The 23,673-nt window shown below is 40.3% G+C and overlaps 1 protein-coding gene across 2 annotated transcripts in view; it reads right to left on the reverse strand.

The window, feature by feature from the left end:
* The window catches only part of SLC25A21 (solute carrier family 25 member 21), a 432,824-nt gene that overhangs the window by 17,848 nt on the left and 391,303 nt on the right, over positions 1-23,673 (reverse strand). Inside the window, exons 4-6 of one of the 2 annotated variants that reach the window (XM_019552187.1) lie at positions 13,458-13,524; positions 5,937-5,996; positions 963-1,070 (exon numbers count right to left, since the gene is read on the reverse strand). In XM_019552187.1, coding sequence (XP_019407732.1) covers positions 963-1,070; positions 5,937-5,996; positions 13,458-13,524 — 235 coding nt within the window. The remainder of the gene's footprint in view (positions 1-962; positions 1,071-5,936; positions 5,997-13,457; positions 13,525-23,673) is intronic. The other variant, XM_019552188.1, reaches the window with a different exon arrangement.

Genomic DNA, 23,673 nt, shown 5'->3' on the forward strand with positions numbered 1-23,673 from the left:
CTCAAAGGTAACAGCTTTGAGAGTACAGTGCCCACTGCCATATTACTGAAGAATTGATGCACTGTGACTCGGAGGGGGAGGAATGCCAGCTGGTGAACACCTAATGCCAGCTTCAGCAGTAGGTGAGCTTTCCTTGGCATAACAAAAGGCTGGTGCTAGGTTCAAAATCTCAAAAAATCACAGCTCAAAGTTTTGTGGCTGCTAGCAGCTGTCCATGAATAACTAGCTTGTGTGGTGCTTTCACCTGGGCATACCTTGATGTTAGTGTTGTAACATGTGAAATTGTATATACTTGCATTATGAATTGTTACAGGTGTGAACATGATATAGATTTAATCCACAGTGTTAAAGCTAGAATTACAACATACTATTAAAATAAAAGGTTTGGGCAAGGAGTACTGCATTGGGATTTTAGGCCATCTTTTGCTTAACCCACCCCAAATTGAATTCTGGGGCTGCTGCAGGTTAAACTGAGTAAGTTAGAGCAGCTTCAGATTTAGTGATTGGTAATAGTTCCTCAAGGGGTTGCTTTTGTTGGCTACTCTGGAGAGAGTGGATTGCTGTCCAGACTCAGTTCATTCACAAGAAGAGATGCTGATGTCACATTGATGATGCAGCCTCTATGCAAGCTCAAGATTCCCAGCTCTTAGAGAAATCCTCAGTTGCTCACTGGCAGTATCTCTGAGTCCCCCTTGCACAATTAAAGCATCACATAGTGGACTCAGTGGCTCAGTGTTTGCCTTGTAATACATTTATTTCCTCGTATTTCCTCTATATTCTTGTTTGTCTACAGTTTCCTATTCCACCTTGCCAAAATGGTAAAGCTTATAGGAAGACCAGTATTTTGTTCAGAGGAAATTCTGTTTTATGAATATGGAAATTCTGGTTGATTGTAAAGTTAACCTCAAACTTTAACTTATATTTAACAATATATTGAGAAAAGAATAGAACAGTTACCGTACCTCTGTGAAAACATTCCGATTGGCCTGCAAGCTAACCTTTACTACTTCAAAAGGGTTAACCACAACTGCTTCTGTTAATCCAGATCCCAAGCCAGCAACTGCAAATGTCTAGAAAGGTTAAATCAGTCAATATTTAAAAATCAAGTTTTCATGAGAGCTGTAGTAAAATACTCCATACATCACAGTACAAAGCGGAATGATATTATGAAAACTGAGAGACCCATGGTAATGCGGCAGTATACCATTACTAAACAGTTTTAGTCCTTGATTAGATGTTGACAGTTCATGAAGAAGAAATTACAAAAGCCACAAACCACATTCCAAAAAATGCAAAATAAAATGTCAAAGTCCCATCAACAACAAATCCTCTCTTTAGCTGGGATAAAACCTGTATTACTGATTTAAGATGCACACATGGAAAAATACTGCTCTCTGGTTATGTATGTGGAGAGTTTGACTTCAGTGCATCATGGGCATCTTTACACATGCCATTCGGTGAAGGTGTGGAAGAGTGGGGGTCTTTAATTAGAACAGCTCCGAGAGTCACTTGTTCAACAAACTTTAGTTAAAACACCCTGCTACCATTTTGAAGTGTGGGGACACTGAATACATGTGATGCAGAGGCTGCTGGAGCATGCTTATTAGCATGTTTCAGCAGACTTGATTATCTCTGATGTGTGCTAATCAGCATGTGTTGGAGCAGATGTCCAGCACATGTATAGGTACCCAATAATTTTACTTTTGAAGCATAGCTGCAGTTATGAAGCACAATAAAACAACTGTATTGAGCAGTAAAATTTTCTATAAAAAAGGAACTAATTTTGTAAAGAGCACTGAAGAACTTTTTCTAGCAAATTGCCCAGTTAAAAAAGGAAAACTCTTTATGGGTAAGTTTCAACCCTGAAAAGGCGCAAATGAGACTTAAATGATGCACAAGACAGGTGCTGGCGCTCTTCACAGGTGTGTGTTCCATTGGCTAAGAAATTGAGGGCACGACAGCTCTGTGTAAAGACTGCAGAAGCTGGCCTGTGCTTTGTAGTCAAGGAGGAAACATGTTATTAGGAAGATAAACAATGTCTTACTTTGTTCATAATAGATAAGTAAAATATCCAGGAAATTTCAAAATAGTGCATTTTAGATGTCCATTTAAATTCTCACCGCCAGCTCTCTCCTACTTACAAACCTAGAACAGAATATTGAGTAGTACAATTTGCTAAACTAAAAAAGGAGGAAAAGAATAGTCACCTCTCAAAGGAGGCCAGACTGTGAGTGGCTCTGAATGACTGTTCAAGAATGGAAAGGGTAGAAGGAGCAGCCATAATCCTAGCCATTGTGTACCTGAACTATGTGACACTGCAAGTGGGACTACACTTCCCATATGGAGTGGGAACATAGCCCTGACCCCTTCAGCATCATCTCTTGGATTCAGGCTACAGGGAATAGGGTGGAAATGCATTCTGCCTCTTTCCTGTATCTGGCAGAGAATAACTTGCATTTGGAAGCTTGTCTAACTGTACCCCAACTATACAGTTGATCCAATAAAAGATACCACCCTGAGAAATCTTTGCCTCTTTTCAATGAGACACACTGCCTTGGTATGCGCTGTGCCAGGATACCCAGAACCATACCTACCTCAACCTGAAAGTACATGGGACGCATCTGAAACCTTTTAGATTTAGGTCTTCCTTGCATGGCTATGACATTAAAGTGAAGTGAAGCTAATAACAATGTAATACATTAAAAATACAGCAACATTTGTTGTTCAGTACATCTGCTATGTGAATCAGGGCTGCTCTTTGTGAAGAATGAATATGCTGTGTTTACAGATTTTCAGCACACTTTCTTTGGAAAAAGGCTGCCATGCACAAAAAACCCATAAACCCTGCTCCTTACACTTACTAGAGAGACAAATGGCAGCCTCTTCCTTGAATATAGGAAACTACAAATGATTATCGTGTCGCATGAGTACTGAAGAGGAAGTTTCATGTAAATTGTTTACCATCCTGTGTGAGGGGTGGATTTGGAAGGCAGTAGCATACAGATTGAACCAAGGGTACTGATAAATTCAGTATCTCTCTGTTTTATGCCCTGTGCTGATATGATATAGCCTAATGGAGAGTCACTTGTTCTTACAAGACAAGTTGCCACATATTTCTTCAACTCTCACAAACTTATATGTTGGAAGCCAAAACTGTAAAAAGAATTATAATCCAAAACTCATCTGACCAGGAAATCTATAATCCAGATGTTCAGGATTTTATTATTTGTTAAATATACTCTTCCAAGTATTTCACATGTTTAACCTGGCATAAAACTCAGATACATGGACTATTATAAACAGGATACAGGAGTCTTGATAAAATGAGAAGTGTTTGATACATGACAAAATGAAAAATCAAAATAAGATAAAAGGAGTAGGTAGGGAGGTAAGGAATTAAATACAGAAATATTGAAATGAGAATTGGTGGTTTTCAAATTTTTTTTTTATTGAAATGGCTTATTTTAAAACCATATTTTTCTTTTTTTATAGAAAGAATGCTGGGCCCTTTTCCAGAATTGTATTGAAAATGGTTATTGATTTTCTTTCAAAACAATTTCTAAAAATTCTTATGTCCACTGCAAATGGGTAACTGGTAAACAGAAAATGTCAATAAAAAAATTAATAGCATTTTTTATATTGTTGAGGAAAATATTTACACAAGTCTAAAAATAGGTATGTTTCAAACACTGTAAAATTAGAAAAAAATTGAAGTATTGTTCAAGAAAGTTTTTCATTCTTTGATAAGCTTTATCTGAACTGTATTTACTATATTACCTTATCTTGCCATGGTATTGCATATTATGCTTTTTCCTCTTCTTTTCATAGATATACCTCCTTTTCTTCTGTCTAGATCATTTGGTGGAATGTTGTTTTGCTACCTAAGTTAGTAGTTTTTGCTATTCCCTCAGTGTGTTTACACGTGCATTAATGCGCCTTTTCTAATGTGCATTAAATTTAGTACTTCCAATGTGAGTACTCCTGCAGTAGTGCATTTGCACTTTTTGAAGTGATGCTTAATGCACAATAGACTATTTTACTGAGCATCAGTGGAATGTCAAGGTTTTTTATGTGATGCTTTAATGCATAGTAAAATAGTCTATTGAGCATTAATGTGCACATGTAGATGTGCCCCTTGAATATTTCGGTTACTATATTTGGAGCAAATTACCACATTTCTTTCTTTCTGTGGCATGTGGGTCATCAGAAATTTTGTTTCAATGTGTTTTTACATTAGTATAAAATTACTACATTTTCCCCTGTCAACAAAATATCTGAGTTCAGAGAATATAGGCCTGCTAGGTAGGGTATTATCTTAGACCATAATAAAAGAAGAGGTTTGTTATTTAAACCTGATTTTATTGCCAATCTGTTGCATGTTATTTATTTGTTGTTTAGTATTTATATGGTCAGATCTTAAAAAAGAATGTCTCATGGTAGCTTATCACACAAACATTCCCACAAATGAAAGGGACTACATGAAGAATAAATTATCACTAAATATAAAGATACAGAATCAAACTGTAAATATGGAAATACATAGCTCTTCACAAAAATCCACTGTATCAACATAAACAGCCCTGCTGTGTTAATATACAGTATGTGTTACTGTTTGCTTTAACAACATATTTATGGTTCTGAGATGAAATCCTGTCTACTGAAATCAGTAGGAGATTTGCCATTAGGTTCAGTGGGCTTAGAATTTCACTCTTAATGCTTTATTCTTATGTTGAAAATTAGGGCTGGGCAAAGCTTCAGTAGCTGATTTGATTCAGAAGAGATTTGGCCCAATTCAGCAGCTGAATCTCTGAATCCAAACTGAATCAGGAGACTTTTTAATCTCTCTGAATTGAATCAGAACCCTTTGAACTGATTCAGAGAGATTCAACCATTCAGCCATACACTGCTTTAAATGATTTTTCTACATACCTTAAGGTACCAGGTGCAGCTCATGAATGCTAAGGTGGTGGGGTAGATGGGGCATCCCATGGGAGTGGCGGGGGAGAGTCCCCCATATGCTCAGCAGCAGACCTGGAAGTGGACCAGAAATACTTCCTGTCCACTTCTGGGTCTGCTGTGGAGCATGTGGGGCACCCATCCCACCTCCTGGCTTGGCGACTGGGGGAGCACCTGGGGTACCCCGTGGCTGATTGCTGTGCTGGAGGAGTGTGGGGGTCCCCCATGCACTTGGCGGCAGACCCGGAAGTGGACTGGAACTACTTCCAGTTCAGTTCCAGGTCCATCGCCAAGTGTATGGGGGACCCCCCCATGGGACACTCCATTCACCACGCCATCTCAGCCTGGTACCTCAAGGCACATAGATAAAGCATATAAAGCTGTGTCTATGGCCAGATCGCCAATTCTCTGAATCAGAATCGAATCTTCAGATTCAGCCAAATTGAATTGGGACAGTGATCTGAATCAGCAAATCAAATCACTGTCCCCCAAATTGAGCTGAATCTGAATCCAAATCGAATATTGCCCGCTTTGCAAACCCCTATTGTAAACACTTAGGGAAAAGAGATCTTTTTACATGTTTGCTCTGAGCCCTGATGGTGGTTCTAGGAACTAGTGCCATACAGGTACATAATAGGCAAGTTCAATATATTTTTAATATTTTCAAGTATAAAAAATTATATCCCCAATATGGCTCTATATTGTTCATTGCAAGAGAGTCGAACAAATGTTATGCAATAACATAGTGAATTATCATTAGGAAGACATTCCAATGTATTGATCATATTATAAGTTGCTTATCATAAATAAAAATAAAAGCAATAAAAGTTTTAAATAAACAAATCTGTCTTGTGGAAGTTTGGATTACTGGGTCCATTTAATCTGTATGCTATCTTGATATTTTTAATGCTGGGGAGAGATACAGACTCATCCAATAACTGCTTAATAAGAAGAACTCTAAGGCATGTATTCATACTTACCAGTCCTGGTGGGAGCATAGCATATCCTAGTAATTTCTTGTACTGTTCGAAGGTGAAAAACTATTAAAAAAAAAACAGTTGTGTTTCAACTTCAATGGTGGACATAAAAATATATAACAAATTATTTATCTGATTTAGGGAAAAAAGGAAATAATGAAGTCCTGATTTTTCAAGAATTCTACACTGTGTAACTATGCTCCTCTGTGAATTATAAACATAAAATACTGCAGTTGCACATAGGAAAAAACTATAAAAGCTCTAAGGTAGTGGAAAATCTAGTAATTTAACTTTTTTGCTTTGTAAATGATATAAAACACTGTGTACTGTTTTACATAAGAGCAGACTTGCAGTACATAGTCTTTATTTTCAGTTTACTAACCTTTCACTGGTATCTCATTTTCAGATGCTGCTACATTAGTTATAGAATAACTGGTGTAATTTGTTCTAGCAACAAATGAACCATACAATTTTCATTTAGTGCAGCCATTCCCAGTTTTGGTAGGCATTACAGATTCAAAGATTCACAGAAGTTTAGGGCTTGAAGGGTCCTCATGAGATTATTGGGTCCAGCTCCCCTGCTCTGGGCAGGAAAGACTGCTGGGGTCAAATAACCCCAGCAAGCTGTCCAGTCTCTATTTGAAGATTTTCAGGGTAGGTGCCTGCATCTATTTGAAATTTCTCATTTTTAACAGATTTGACATCTTTGCACTTTTTTGTAGTCTTCCACTGTAAATTAATATTTTTTTCCCAATTTTTACCACCCTTTAAAAATATTTTCCCCAGTCAATAATTTACTATTGTTTAAGGTCCTATGACTAAGTGGCTAAGAAACAGGCCATGAACAGATATAAGATAGAAATAAAAAGAAAGTTTCTAATCATCAGGAAAGTGAGAGTCTGGAATTGAGTTCCAAGAAGAATGGTATGGGAAAGAAATCTAACTAATTTTAAACTGCAGCTGGAGATGATGACACGGTTGCCTGCAACAGCAAGGGACTGAACTCAGTCATCAAAGAGCTACCTTCCATTCCTACATTAATTATATTCAGCAAGTTTTTTTTAAAAGCCACATATTGCTGTGGTAGGGTTGGAGTAATGTTTTAGTCATGATGGTCCAAGAAATATGCACAAGGTGTGGATTTAACCAGATCCTCCCCCTCTATGCGGCACCAGTCAGGCCGCAGCTGGAGTACTGCATCCAGTTCTGGGTGCCGCACTTCAAGAGGGATGTGGATAACATGGATAGGGTCCAGAGGAGGGCCACTCACATGATCAAGGGGCAGCAGGGCAGGACCTGAACCTGTTCAGCCTCCACAAGAGAAGGCTGAGAGGGGATCTAGTGGCCTGTTACAAACTAGTCAGAGGGGACCAGCAGGCATTGGGGAAGTCCCTGTTCCCCCGAGCACTCCCAGGAGTGACTAGAAATAACGGTCACAAGCTGGCAGAGGGTAGATTCAGACTAGATATCAGGAGGCGCAACTTCACTGTCAGGGCGGCTAGGATCTGGAACCAACTTCCAAGAGAAGTGGTGCTAGCTCCTACCCTGAGGGTCTTTAAGACAAGGCTTGATGAACATCTTGCTGGGGTCATTTGACCCCAGTACTCTTTCCTGCCATGGCAGGCGGGTGGACTCGATGATCTGCTCAGGTCCCTTCTGACCCGACCAACTATGAAACTACAACATTTTCCAGGCTGATGCTACCAGAAATAACAATGAGAATGGTAAACAGCATCTTCTGCAGTTATAAATAGCTTGCTAGAATGATGAACTAGGAGACTATAGAATCTTAGTGGGTAGAGAGGGCAGGAAGAGACAAAATTCCAGGCAGAATCTGGAGTTATTACAAGTAATACACCATGTAAAGTTACAGGTTTTACACTTTTGAGAAGAAGGGTATATGCAAGGCCTGGGACTATAAATCCTACTAGACATGTTTCCTATACTTTACCCACAGGTGTCTGCATCTCAAAAGTAAGCAACTACCAACCTCTTATCTTTCTGACCAGTGACTGTAGAGTGCTTTAGTGCTGGAGGTCTCCTGGCTTTCCAATATTCTTAAACAAGAGACTGCTAAATGTATTCCCCAGCAAGCTATTCACATGGCTTCCAACTATAAGTCCCACTACTAAGATGCTTCAAACTGTTCTGCCATACTGAAGGAGGCAATGGGAAGCAAGGCCAAATTGCTGCAAGTCTCCCAAGAAGCACTGAGGAATTGAAGTTCTTTATTAAACAGAAGGAACCGGTTAATCTGTGATGCACAAGAAAAGCATCCTAATTCCATAGGACTCCATTTATCACTTTCACGCAGTTCTGTGCATAAAACAGCTTTTGCTGTGCACCACCTACACAAGAGCATGAGAAACAAAACATCACTTTGGCATTTTAGCTTGGTGGGATGGAGACCTTCTTTGCTATAGCAGGCTTGGCAGCATTTTCTGAACCAGGCACCCTTTTAGTAGAACAGTACTAAAACCAGAAAATATATATTACAGCTCTGTGTTGCAAAATATAAATTTGAAAGTATGAAATCTCAGTGCTCGATACTCAAGTCACAGGATATAAATAACTTTTTGTCTTTAAAGGGAATTACTCAAGAAAAATTCCCTAGAATGTCCACAAAATGTACAGATTTAAGAACAATTTACTACACATAAAATAAATATGTTTAAGATCACTGGAATAAGCTTGCTGATAATCAAACCAAATAAATGTGTTAAATTAGGTCTAGCAATATAGAGAAGTTAAACAATCATGAAATGCGCCCACTTGTAGAGCATGCCATAATTTCCTGAATCACTTTTACCTTTAGAATAAAATAAAATCTCTGGAAAAGTGTCAGTCATTGCAAGGTCAGTTACTATACTGAATCAAATTAGGTGGTTTTTTTGTGTTAAAAATTGCTTTCTTCTCTTTCCAACATCTTTCTTGTCAGTGTTATTCTCCTAAACTTTCATGGAATTTATGGTATTCCCTAATGTTTTCCATAGCCTCACAGATCTGTAAAATGGCTGTAATAAAGGAAGAAATATATTACCTAGCAATTTTTTGGTCTTAACATTTTTACCTTAGAATATCAATGGCTTCCTAGAGTCATAAATAAAAGAACTACTTCACAAAAACTTTGTTTCATGTTACACAACTATTTTTAAAGAAAACTAATCAATACCAATAAAATGCAACATAAAAGTAGCTGTATGTATTAACATGACTAATGTATGAATAAGGTGTATGATACCTGAGAGCATCCAAACTGTCTTTAATAACAAAAAAGTTTGTTTTTTTCACCCTATAATTCTATTATGTTAATAGCACTCACAAAATCCAAGGATCAGTATATATAAAATATATGCTTTCATATATCTAATAACCAATACTGTCCATCTGGCAAAGAAACACTTTAATTCAAGTTAAACAGAAAATAGCCAAAGTACTTACCAGATGTCTCAATAACTTTAGTGTAAAATATGCTTGAAACAAGATGTCTGGGAACATATGTACAATATATATTTACCCCAAAAGTTCATCTGTTAACCATTCTATTGGCACCATTCATTTCTTTCCTCTAAGTCCAAACTAACTCAGGGTTATAAAGTATGACTTTTCATCTTTGAGAAATAAAAGCCTTTTTTTTTAAAAAGAAAAAGAGAGAAAGAAAGAAACACCAATATAGAAAGTCAAAGGAGCTAATATCTTAAAAGTGTGCTTGTGTTTCCAACACTTAGCACTCAATTAAAATATTGCATCAGAACACCTTTGTTTTGATAGCTTGCTTTTTACATGCAAATAGCTGCATCAAATTAATGCATTATCCCAGGTACATGTTGCTATACTTCTTCCCAGCACAAACTCTGCCTTGTTTATTTATGTTGGTGATCATTTATCAGTACAGTAGTTTTATAATCCAAATCAATCTTTCTGCACACTTTTATAAGACATAAATGGCCCATACAATATGAGCTGTACAAAATGCCCCCCATAAAACAATAAATGATATTGCCACAAATTGAAAATTGCCCTTCCTCAAACTTCCTTGAAGGGGAAAAATAGACAAAAACTAGACTTCCTCAAACTACTGCTTAGTTCTGTTAAACTGGAGTGGGCAGGGCATTCCGAATGAGCAATGGTCTTACAGCTATGCATATTTAAATGTTAAAGTAGCATCCTGGGACTGACAGACATGCAGCTCCCTGCTGTAACAGCAAGTGCCATAAGTTATATTGACCCTCCTACCCTCGACCCAACAGATGTTCACTGTTAGGGGAGAAGCGGTTGTGGGGGGGTGGGTGTACAAGATCAAGCTCCACTTTGGAGCTGATCCAGGAGGAGATGTGCATCTGCAGCCTCTCTCCCCTAGCTACATGCCCCCCATAACTCCAGTGTTGTTGGCAGGATGGAAGGGGGGAAGGGAGGGGAGGGAGCTCCCGTCTGGGGTCTGCCTAGCCTCATGGGAGGAGGGGGAGGCTCCAATGGACTCATCAGCCCCTGTCCCCCTCCCCCCCAGCAGAGGCTGGACAAATTCCAGACCTGAGCTCCCTCCCCTCCCTTTCTTTCTTCCCCTCCCATCCTTTAGACAGCACCAGGGGTGGGGCTGAACTGCAACAACTCAGCCCCAGTTGGCACAGGGACAAACAGAAGTTAATGAAGGCACTCAGCTTTGGAGCACCTTCATCTGAACCCTCATTTAATTTAATGCACGATTGGGCACTTTTAAAGCATCTGCAGCCACACACTTCTGTTAAGGCATGGCTATAGAGAACTTTAAAGGGGCTGATCATGCAACAAATATCACTTCTGTCAGTGCCCCCTGTGGTTTTTCTTGATCTCTTGACTAGTTTGTTTGCTTGCAGAAAAACTCCAGAAGAAAAAAAAAGAAAAGAAAAAAAAGTTTGATGAATTTTGATTATTTTAGATTTTCTGCTTTAAAACCATATTTTTTTTGCATGGGATGGGGGTGGAGGATGGGAGAAGACTCATGGTTGTTGAATGATTGGAGTTGGCAATCATATAATCCAGTTCCAACTGTTCAGAATGTGCCAAGAGAATGACTTCCTCTCATATAAAGAATTAATGTGGGAGGCGAAAAACCGGGGAAAAAATCATTAGGAACACTTTGAAATGTCATCCTTCTATTCTGCACTGCAACTATAGTTTTTTTCTTATAGCCGGTCATTTTCAGACAGAGAGAGCAGACATCTTATTTGCATTTACAAAATGTAAATAGTTGGTACAGCAGAGCAAGAAAGACTTGGATATTTATGAAGGTACAAGCTGGCAGTTGTTCATTTCTGGCAGCACACAGTACTCTTCTCTTGAACCCCTGGCAGTCAAGGTGAAAAAAAAGTATGAAGCCTTGGTATTGGAAAAGAAGCTTACTCCATTGGCAGAAGAAGCCAAGCCATGCACACCAAAGCCTGGGACATGACTAGTGCCCCCCAGAGGAAGTCAAAAGTGGCTGTAGTTGGTAATTAGGGTTTTAGAATGACATGCATAAGCTGGATGAAACGGTCAGAAATTAATTGACTGAAATTCAATAAGGATAAATGCCAAGTCTTGCACTTATGAAGGAACAAACACATGTACAACTACAGATTGGGGAACAACTGGCTAGGATGCAGTACTGCAGAAAAGGACCTGGCAAATACAGCAGATTGTCAGCTGAATATGAGGCAACAACAGTAAGCTCTTGTTGCAAAATAAACTAATAGAATACTAAACTGCGTTAACGAGATCATTGCATGCAAGTGAAGTCAAATGATTCTTCTTCTCTATTTGTCACTGGTGAGACTTTACGTAGCATGACGTGTACAGTATTGGTCCCCAGAATTCAAGAAAGACCTGGACAATTTGGAAAGAGCCCAGAGCAGAGGAACAATAATTACAGGTTTAGAAAACATGACTTACAAGGATAGGTTGGAAGAACTGAGATTATTTACTCCTGAGAAGAGAAGACTGAGGGGGAATTTGATAACAGTTTTTAACATGAATGACTGGTGCCTCCAAGACTAGGGGGCACCATGGCAGCGAGTGGGGACCACTAACAGATGCTGGTGTCAGTGTCGGCAGTGGTGGGCAGGGACTACTTGCAGATGCTGACGGCAGTGTTGGTGGAGCGGGGTGGGGTGGTGAGTGGTGAGCGGGGACCACCTGCAGATGCCAGCAGTAGTGTTGGCAGCGAGGTGGGGGGGTGGTGAGCGATGATTGCCCGCACAAGCTGGTGGCAGCTGTAGTGGCAGCCAGTCTCAGGGGGAGCACGTGCCCCCCCCATGCCTCCCCATGCCCCCCCCCACACATTGCCTATGGTTTTTAAATACTTGAAAGGTGGTTAAAAAGAGGATGTTGCTAGACTCTGTGGCCGCGGGGGACAGAACAAGGAGTAATGCTTTTAATTTGTAACACAGGAAATTTAGGTTGGATATTAGGAAGAATTACAAGAGTGGTTAAACATTGGAGCAGATTACCCAGAGTAGTTGTAGAATCTTCATTCTTGGAAGTTTTTAAGAGCAGGGCAATCCTGCCTTGAGTAGGGTGTTGGATTAGATTACCTCCCAAGGTCCCCTCCAGCCCTACTTTTCTATGATTTTATAAAAGGAAAGCATTATCAAGAGATCTTCTGTTGGATTTTATTACGGGGCTTACATCAAGTCATTTTTACATGCATATTATACCTTACATGAGTGGTGGCAAGCTGAGGCCCAGAATGACTTGTAGTCCTTCAGTAAAAAAAGAAAATTGGCATATACAGAACGTCCTCTCAGCTAAACAGGTTCAGTGAGAATTAAATGCATCTCACTGTAAAAACTCCACAGTGAGATAGCAAAAGTGATAATGATGCTATTATAGTAGTGTAAAAACTGGTATAAAATATCACAAAGTAAGAAAAATTAGAACCAATAAAAATAAAAATAGTGAATGACTTCAATAGGTCAGTCAGTATTAATTTATTTTTGTTGGAGTGTATATTTTTGTAGGGAGTTTTGTCCATGAATATACTTAATAAAGGAAGAGTACAAAACGCCTTGGGTTTTTTGGGTTATTGTCCTTAAAGTCTGGGAAACTACAAGGAAGGGGGTACTTGAGGTGCTTTGACATAGTGCTCCACCTCACTTAATGAATATTTACTGTGAAAAGTTTCCTTCATGAACGCTTTAATTTGTTAACATATTCCTAGTATTAATTCATTTGTATCTCACAAAGAATTTATAAAAAACATCTACCCAAAATTAAAAAAACATGAAATTGAACTATTCCTTCTAGTCATAATTTGTTCTTCCATGATTTCATACAAACCACTCAGCTATAACCCAGTAATTAAAGTCATGTTCCTGCTGTTCTTAATCAGGCAAAATGTGCAGTGTTATCAATGGAAGTTTCTTCTGAGTAAAAATCACTGTTTAACTTAGCATGGGATTCAGTGTCAATCAGCACATTTCTTGTGTGGGAAGAAAATTCATGTTTTAGAGCCATTGCTGTTGGACTTACTGTAACACATTTCTAAAAGAAGGAAATACAGTGCCTTACCTTCACTGCCCTTTTTGGTGTTTCTGCCAAAATAGGAGGAAGTATGCCTTTGTAGAAACCAAATAACCTATTTAAAAAACAAACAAAAGTTTTTGTACGTAAGCATTAGACAGCATATTTTCATTTCTGGGTAAGGCAACTAATCTCAGAGCAAACCCAATAATTCAGAACAACTCTCATGGTCAGTAAAGAAGCACTACTTTTTGTCACATAGCTACCAATTCCACTGCATGTTGGTGGAACAACTGTCAGCAGCAAATGCTGACACTAGAAAAGTGCATTCTGTGAGGAACCTGATCCAATAGGTGGGTATTAGATAAGCTATAATGTCTTCCAGTCCAGGGAAGTTAAACAGAGAACACTTAATTTGGGCATTTTGATTAGTTAGATACTGCATTTTGTTTTGCCATTTAATTTGGGGTAGAAAAAGAATGAGAGTGAGTGACAAGGCCTGATAGAGTTAGCACGGTAAGAGAATAAAAAAAGAAGAAATGGAAATGACCGTGATTTGAATCTGATCCACTGCTCAAACTTCAGTCAGTTAGCAGAGTTTTGTCTAATGTACAGTAGGCACACCTACATGTTCACTTTCCTGCGCAGTTGACTAATTAGCTCCACAGTAAAGCATCACAGTCTACACGTATGCTCATTTTAGGGCACAGTAAACTATTTAACTCCTCCATAGGATAGTTAAGTAGGATATTTAGGTAAGAATTCATATGGTGGAGTACTTACATGCACCCAAAAGCACATTTAGACTGTGACTGGTGCTGACTGGGGCACACGGATGCTACAGTGAGGGGGCTTCCTGCTGGCCAGCCTCACACTGTAACACCCTGTGCCCCAGCCAGCCCCTCTGCTGCCTGACACTGCCATCTGGGGCCTAGGGCTGGTCCCCCAGGGCTTCCTGCTCCAAGTCAGCTGCTCCCAGGCACAGCAGCTTCACGTCCACCCAGAACTGCTTCAGCTCAAACTGCTGCAGTCCCAGGCACACATAAATACACTGCACCTGGGAGCAGCTGACTTCAGCACAACTGCACTAAAGTTTATTCAGGCACATTAATATCACGTGCAGATGCACCCAGTCTGTCTCAGAAACTTTGTCTGAGATGAAGATAATGAAATCAGTCAGTTTTTTCCAATAATGCCTTACAACCAATGCACTTAAAATGTACAATCATGTAAAACCTCAAGTATTTCATTTGCAAAAACTCAAAACACTAATGTGATGATAATGGAAATGTGGGTGGTTCTAAAACCAGCAAGAAACAATAAACGCATGTGTGGATGTAAGGATTTTATTTTTTATCCTTTTCTTTTTCCTTGATCAATAACACTGCATCAGTCCATTTATACATGGTATGTGAAATCTTTCAAAGCCATTAATTGACTAGTGACATGTAACAGTTAAAGATGTTATCGCCTGGATTTAGATTTTCATCAAAAAACTTGTGCTCAGCAAAATTATAGAGCTGCAACAATAATCACTGAAGCATGCAACAGAAGAGGGAGGAAGTGACATCAGATCCACAGTTTGGAGAAATTGGAAAGAATTAACAAGTAAATCTCTAACAGAAACACAACTTCAACATTTTATTTTGCTTTAGCATTGAAGATCTAAATGAACATCACCATTCAATTGTATTCTGGGCACCAGCCCAAACTCATCTTTGGAATAGTTGATTTTGAAACATTACAGTCAATCATATCTTCTCAATTTGTTCTTCTTTCAGGCTTTAGGCATCCTTCTGGTTTCCATTTCTTGTTTGGAAGCCTTGAGTCATCCATCCTGGCAATATGACCAACCCAAATCAGTTATTTTCTCCAAATTATATTGAAATTGGGATCTTGCTTAGTTTGTTGTTTTCTTCCCCTGTCTTCCACATAATTTTCCCTTTAAGGATCTAATACAAAGCTGATTGAAGGCATGCATATAATATTCTCTTTCTTCTATTGCTGTCAAATCCAAGTCTCTTATCCATACAGTTCTGTAATTGAAACAATGACACTAAGTACCTTTAGGGCCCTATTCTGCCTTTACTTCTGCAGCACAATCCCAGAATTTAAAAGAAAGACTAAGGTTTCATGGCTCTGTTATTTTGGTTATATGGATTTGGTAATGTGAATTCATAAAATCAAAGGCACCCTGAGGACATATTAGTTTATGTGGGATGGGGAGAGAATCATTTAGTAATGGAGAAAAGCATTTTCAAATGTGGTAAAAATTACCTACATCTTTACCCTCTATAGGAATCAAAGTATGGTCCTACTGTGTGCAAGCCAACATGTTAAGAGTTTGTTCCTAACACAAGGTAATATTCTACTGAAAACAAGGCAGCTGTATTTTTAACGAGTGAGCAGTTTGAGGTAAATTCTAGGAACCCTGATGGCTTGACAATGGACTGTTAATACTTGTAGAGATTACATGTTACATGTTACCATATGATCACTAACATGAGGTAAAAGCAAACATTTAGCCTAATAAGGATACATTCTAGATTTGTCTTTTTTTAATGTCAAAACCAGTTTAACAGAGTAAAGCTTTCACTGACACATGGGCTACGTACAGATATTCAAAAAGCCCCTGGTGTAAGCACTCTGGGTGCAGACAGAAATGCAGCTCTCTGGTCTAACACATGGCACTTTGCCAAAACACCATGAGTTAGACAGATCCTCCTGAGCTAACAGACATTAGCTGCTGTGCTGGGAGGGTGGAGGGAGCTGATTCAGAGAGAGAGGGTGCATACATGCACCCTCTCCCTTAACTCTGCCCCTCCCCTTGTAGCTCTGGTGCTGCCTCAGGATGGGTAGGGAGGTCCATTCTGGAGATTCCCCAGCCAAACTGGAGTGGGAGGGAGAATGGATTGGAGCCCCCTCCAACCGGGGTGGGGGTGGGGGAGAAAATCCATCCCCCCCACACTCCAGCATGGCTGGGGAATCCCCAGAAAAAACTTATCTCCCCTCTCCCATTCTGTAAACACTGCTAGAAACAGGGCTGGGTGGCATCAGCTGAGCATTGCTCCTGGTGCATGCAGGCACAAATTAATGTGCCCCCATGCAATTAGGGTTCAGATTGTCATGACATTGGCCTTTTAAAGTGCTCTGCAGCCATGCATTTGTGTTTTGTCAGGGCTGTAGACCTCTTTCTGGGGCCAGATTGGACAGAAATTGGCATGTTTGTCTGTGCCTTCTAACTTACCACACTTTATTCAGAGTGCAATAAGTTAAAGAGCCAAATAAACAAGTGTTCTCTATTCAGTGGAGGGAACTTGCAGCCTGCTCACACTGGCCACTGGGGGTGCTCCCACATGCCTCCTAGGAGGATGCTAGAGTGGCCCCTCTCCCCAGCTTCACCCCATCCTCCTGCCAGCTGGGGGGGGAAAACAGGAGAGTAACAGAGTCCCCTCACTCCCCTCCCCCCTGGTGAGGGCTCTCCTGCAACTTGTTGGCTAGGGTTTGAAGTGTGGATTAGGCTGGGTCTGCATGAGGAGGGCTCCCTTCCACCACCTCTTCAGAGCAACAACTAGAAGCTTCAGTGTGACTTCAGCTGGTCCCTAGCATCCTTCCCTTGCAGCAGCCCTAGTCAGAGCCGCTGTGGGGACACAGCCCCTTCTAGTCAAGCAGTGGTATGCCGCAATCTGGCCAGGGTTACTGCCAGGAGAGAGGTCCTGTACTCCTTTCCCCACAGCCCCACCACCTATGGCCAGCCTGGAGGGCACTACTGGGCTAGGGTGGCTGCAAGGGCAGAAACCCCCTTTTACTCATGCCACATCCCCCACTGCTAAGCTGTATGTGGGGCTGGGATCAGAAGCTGTCAGTGAAAGATGGGGGGGCAGGGCTGGCTCAGGCAAGTGCAGAGCAAATGCTCTCTGCCCAAGGCTAGAGTGCAGCCCTGTGCAACACCACTTTGGATAATGGGATTGCGCTCAAAGGTAACTCTCGATGGAATCTGGCACAGAAGTTCAACAAAGCACTCCAGCAGAAAGTACTTTAAGTTAGTACATATCCATCCAGGGTTAACTTAGGATGAGATCTGCCATTTTTAAAGCATCTTATGTGCCATGTCTGTTCTGTGATGGCTGCAAAGTACTTACTGCATGCTTAAAGCACACTAAGTATAATGTCTGTATCTAGCCATGGTGCCCAGAGTTAGTGCTACGATATCTATCTCATAATTCCACAAACCAGGCAAGTAAAATTTCAGTACCAATAATCAATACTTAGATACCAGTAATCAATACTACAGGCTAATAGATGTGTTTGCTAGCTTAAGTACCCTGGCATTTATTTGACCTTAGGACATTTTTCCGTGTACTATACATGCTTCCATTCATCCAAATCCCTACCACTTGTAGGATATAGGAATGTAAAATAAAATTTGATTATAAGCAGCCATAAACAAGGTACTATAATGTTTTAATAGTTAACACAATCCTAACAGTAATACTATGAACATTGTGCTATGATTATATTTTTGAAAAGGAACACATTACTTTTGTGGCATTTTTTCATTTTGGAAATATAGTTCAGAGCTCTGCATAATACAGGAAGAGCTTGAAAACTACATATGAGGTATGGAAAGATGATATAATACCACTGCTGTAACCTTATAAGGGTATAGGAAACCAAGGTCCTTAATACAAGAAATAGAGGAATCAACAGAAGTCAAAGAAATAATAGCGACAAGAGTGATCTCAGAGGGAGCGAGAATATCAATGAAATGTGCTTTTCAAGTACTCCAGAAAAAATTCTGAGGAATTGGCTCAGAAACCACTGGATTAGCCAACAAATAGATTAATAATCAGCATCCATTTATTTAATTTATTCAGAATCACAGACATCATAATATTTACAGCATATGGGTCATATTATGAAGTTATTGTGAGCCATCGTCCACGTGACTGTTATTCTTGCACAGAAACCAATCTATCTTCCATGATTTTTAATCCCTTTCAACCTTTTATTCAAAACCATTGTTAATTTTTGGCTCTGAATTTAATGAGCTAAAAATAAGCTCCACCAGAGATAGTGAGATAGGAAACCTGAACCTTTCTTTCTGCTATCTAGAATTGTGAAAAGTGAGCCTAGAAAAAGGAGGCTAACTTAACTTCTGTTAACTTTTGATCAAAGTTTGTGCTAAATATGAGCCTTCACTCAGATTGTACATGTAAGACATACCCCATATGTTACTTATGGGCACTCACAGACATGGAAGAAAGAAAAAGTGCTTCCCAGAAGAAGTAGCACATTATTTTGACTTGGCTCTGCAGTGTCTGTATAGATTGGGTGTTTTAGCAAGGTTTTTTGGCACTTGTATCTAATAAAAGCACAAATAAAGCCCCACTAAAGCGCCTGATCTATATAGATGTTGGGTGAGCTGGGTCCAAGTAATGCCTTGCCTCTTCTGGGCATGTGCTGACCTTGGTGCATGGGTGTGTGGACTTTAAAGTAAAGTACCATTTTGTTTTTGTTTTTTTTATGTATAAGCAGCCTATGTGTTTATTTTTTGTTATGCTATACTTGCATACTTAAAAAAAATCCAGTAGGGACAAAGTCCAATCTCTACTCTGTACCTCACACCATGCTCAATTGTTCCAAAATGTACATCTTGTTCTGGCTTTTCTCCTAAATTGCTTGTATTTTTGCTTATAAAAACCTCATTGTACATTGCTTGAAGTGGAAGATTCCACTTATTCTGAATGTGCCATACATTTAAAAAAACAACCCCAAACCCATACAAAATGCTTTAAAAAGAGCCAAGGATAGAAGGCTGATATGATTAAAAATAACTTATCATAAAATGTATGATTTTAATAATGAAGAGTCAGTCTGGCATGGAACTGAAATTCATGACCTTCCATGACTTGGCGAGGCTACAGTCCAGATCTTCAGTTCGGTTAAGTACAGACAGTCAAAAAGCCCGAGGTGGAATCGATCCAATCTTTGCAGGTTTCTCTAAGCTGTGTAGAGTGAACTGATAATGAAGTGAACTCACATTCAGTGCTCAGTTGGGAAAAGCAAGCATATGCTTGCACTGGCCCAGGCCAGAAGGCAGAAGGTGCTTGAGAGCTTGAGTACACCTCCCAGTCTGCTGGCCATTACCAAGCCCAGCCAATTGGGGCCATCCCCTACTGGCTGTCTGGCATACATCCCCAACCCCTGAGGGAAAGGGAAGGAAACTCCTGTCCTGGTGCTCAGCCTGGAACTGCCCAGGTGAGGGGAGCCTCATGCTTCTGGAGGTTCCCCCTACCCCAACCCAGGCCCCTTCCAACCTGGGGTCTGGCCAGCTGCAGGAAGCCCTTGTGCTGAGCATGATTCCCACCCCCCCACCATCCCCCTGAGCTGGATGCTGAGTCCTGCCCTCTGCTAGTCTTTGACTTGCAGGGAGAAGGTGAAAGGATCCCCCATTCTGGTGCCAAGCGTGGGTCTGCTTCCCTTCCCTGCTGGCCTGGATGGGGCCCACTGCCCCCCACCCTCCCCAGCACTCCAGATTCCTGCTCACCTTCCCCCTTCCCTCATATTTTCTGTGGCTGCCCAGGCTGTCTGTCCCAGGGAGCAACCAGCAAAAGGTAAAACTGCCTGCCTGGCTGCTGCCATGCCTGTAGCTGCTGCTATCTGGGCTAGAAAAGCAGACCCCAGCAGTTTAACCCTTCCCATTTATCCCCCTCCCTGCCACACAGCTGGGCAGACCTGGGCTCAGGGGCCCCCCTCCTCCTGTGCCTCAGTGACTCGCATTGGCACAGCTGTTCAGGGGGTGGCAACCCTCACTGATCAGGGCTTGGGGGCAGGGGCTGAGATGGGGGGAGCTCTATTTCCTCCCCCCACATCCTGCCAGGCTGACAAGAACAGGCAGGACACAGACCTGCAGAACGCAGGTTTTGCTGCCTCAGCTCTGTGACAGCCCAGGGCAGGAGGGCGGCCCTGGTCAGACAGCTGTGGTGCAGGCTAGTCCACCCACCCTGTGGGGGTGACTAGCTGGGGGCTGCAAGGTATCCTTGGATTCTGGGGGACCACAAGGTAAGGGATCTGAGACAGAAGTTTGATAGCCCAGTCTAACCTAAACTGATTCAATCAGATACTACATCCACCCAGGTCTACCTTAAACTGGGTTCTGCCATTTTGAAACTGGTCTATGTGTGCTGAACTTCTGTTTTGTTATAGGTTAAGACTGGTTTCTGATCACTTATACTGGTTTATTTGTAATTTCTGTTCCTCTCCCTAACGTAAATAGGCATAGCTCCACACACTTCAGTAGAGTTACATTGGTTCATTCAGGCTAAGGATCTGACCTTAGGGTCTGGTGCAACTCCCAAGGAAATCAAAGGGAGTCTTTTTAATTTCAGTGGGAGTTGGATCAGGTCTGTGCAGATCTGTCTGGATTATAATCACTGACTAGGCCATAGAATGGGCTTAAATGTCTCATTTCTTATAACTTTACAGATTTTTGATCCCACAATAGGCTTTTCTCTGTCCTTCTGTTTGCAGTAGGAACAAGTTACAGACATGCCAAAACAACTTTGCCTAAAGCTTCTAAAACAGAAAAATTCTTCATTACAATTCAGATTGTCAAACTGGCAGAGTGTTCCATTTGTTCAGTATGAGTTTTAGCTGTTCAAACACTAGAAGAGAATTTAGGGTTTTTTTCCCCTTCTGCTAACAGTATTGCCTTTTGCATAACTGGTACAACAGGAAGCAGTCACTAGTTTAAAATTGCACCACACCTATCTATTTAAGCTAAAGAATGCAAGAAAATGATTCATTATTGCTATTAGTTACCAGAGAAAAAATAGGCTCTTATACATAAGTTTTTAGCAGTTCAACTATCTGTGTGTTTGACAGAGTTATTTCCTTGAATGTTTAAAGACAAAGTAACGAAGGATTTGACAATTATCTATAAAATACTTTTATCTAGGCACTTTCCATCAAAGATGATAGCAAATGTCTTAAAGCGATAGTCAATCATTACTGCAGGTCTCTGAAATTTAGCATGTCATTTATACAGTTAAAGAGTTGACAACATTTCCCTCTGTTAATCTCTGATGCCATCCTCTATTAGAAAAAAAAGTCATCACACTTGACCAATTTTCATATTTGCATCAAGGATACACCTTTCTCTGACTAACAGAGAGTTAATGAAATTACAACACTGGCCTATTTTATCTCATCTAATAGGTTTGGATTGGGGAGGAAAATTTTTTGATTGCAAGTTAATTCCAGTCTTCACTAAAATAACTTATTCTCTTCAGTATCCACATGTGGAGTCACCAGGGAGTTCTCTACCACTTGTATTCTTTCCCATCTGCTGGCTAAATCAGAGATCCAAAAGGCACTCAGAGTCATTATATGGATTTGTGATGCTCCCAGGAGTATTCTGGCTCCATAATACAGTGCATAATTTACAATGAGATAGTTAAGATTTTTAGACATCAGCCTCCATTTCTGCGGGCATAGTTTTGCACCTGCAATTATTTGTGCTTGTAATTTAGGTTACTTAGATTTCTCTAATTTGCAGGTGCGATTGGTGACGTAGATCTCTAGATAACCTGAACTGCAAGCAACTATAGCTGCAGGTGCAAAACTGTTACTGTGATCTTGTGCACTAACAAATGTGTAGACCAACTTAAGCCCACAATATTTTTGTAGTATTTTTCAACAAAAATGATTTTGCTGCAGAATTTTTCAAATCTTATTTTTTAAAACTTACCTATTTCCTTAAAAGCATCACTCTGAATTGTAAAAAACAGATACTCTTAAATATACGTGTGTTTAATTTGTAAACGATGATTCATTTCATGACACATTCTAAAACTTTGTACTTTGGGGTACTGTTATTGCTTTTTTCCTTCATAGCACCTCTAAAAGTAAACCATAACAGTCATAACTTTTCCCTGATGTGTGCCAATACAATATAGGGCCATATGTGCTTAGAGAACTTGGTAGCTGTACATTTCATTGCTGTAGTTAGCTAGTAAAGGGTAAGATGAACATGCACATATTCTCACTTTGATTTCCACATAGCAGAGGGTTGTGGTATGCAAACATGTCTTGGGAGCAAAGTCCATTACTGCACAGCTGTGCAAGGAAATCCAAAACAATGGAACATAGCTACCTCAAATGTGAGACAGACATTTGCGGCATGTACATGCCATTGAAACCAAATTCTGTTTTGAATCTCTGATTGCCCTAAGAGAAACATGCTTCAGATAGTGCTAGTCCCTCTATGCAGAAAATTAATATGCTATCAGATAAATATATTATTAGTGAGTTCTACATTCCTTGCAGCAAGAAATAGAGTACTTGAATAATTAACGTTCTTACAGTTTAGTACCTACACAGGGCTAGTGTCACAGCTTCCTTTCTTTATCCTCAAAACTAAATCTTTTTTCTGTGATCATTCATTCTGAGACTTGAGGAAGGGTACAGACATACCCAACAGCTTGCCTATGTCTTTCTCAACTATATAGTTAGTCCAACAAAAGGTATCATCCACAACAATCCTTGCATCGTCTTGGGGTGTATAGGGAGAGGAGACGAGAAGGGAGGGACAAAGACTGAACTAAACATACTCCTTAAAAATAAGTGCCTTATGTAGCGTGGGACTAATACTATCTCTAACCTGTAGTTAGCTAAAGATTTCCAACTAAAGTTACCTCTTTGGTGCTGGAAGGGTAACTTAACCATTATATCACGTTTGCAGTAGCAAAAGTTTAGACTGACATTCTTTATGCCAGCTGTTAAGTTGGAGTAATACTGTATGCTTCTGGAGCAGAAATCTGCAAGTAACTTCTGCAACTAGATCTACAGGTCAACATGCACAGTTGAAAGAGAGAGAATCCTCCAGCTGTAATTATTATTATTATTGATTATTTAGAAACTTACTTTTATTTCTGGTGTGATCCTTCCCTACCTGCCACCCCAACTGCAATACAAAGTTTTTGTTTTGAAAGTAATGCTATCTGGCTTTCAGTGGTGACACACCAATGTGGTAGTCCTTACTGAGTTACATATTTTTTTAAAACCTTGCAGCGTGTTGTTTGAGCAGCAGACCTACCTCAGAGGGTTTGAGTATCACTTTTGAAATGTTTTCTTTTTCTTCTGAACCCACTCTTTCGATCAGATCCCTTTATACACTTTGCTTCTTCAGTGGGAAAAAGTTGTTACCTCAGGCGAAAGGGACTTAACGGTGGGAGTCTACTACAGACCTCCCAACCAGGGA

Source organism: Crocodylus porosus, unplaced genomic scaffold (genome assembly GCF_001723895.1).
Source record: "Crocodylus porosus isolate Cpor-Errol unplaced genomic scaffold, CroPor_comp1, whole genome shotgun sequence".
Taxonomy (NCBI): domain Eukaryota; kingdom Metazoa; phylum Chordata; order Crocodylia; family Crocodylidae; genus Crocodylus; species Crocodylus porosus.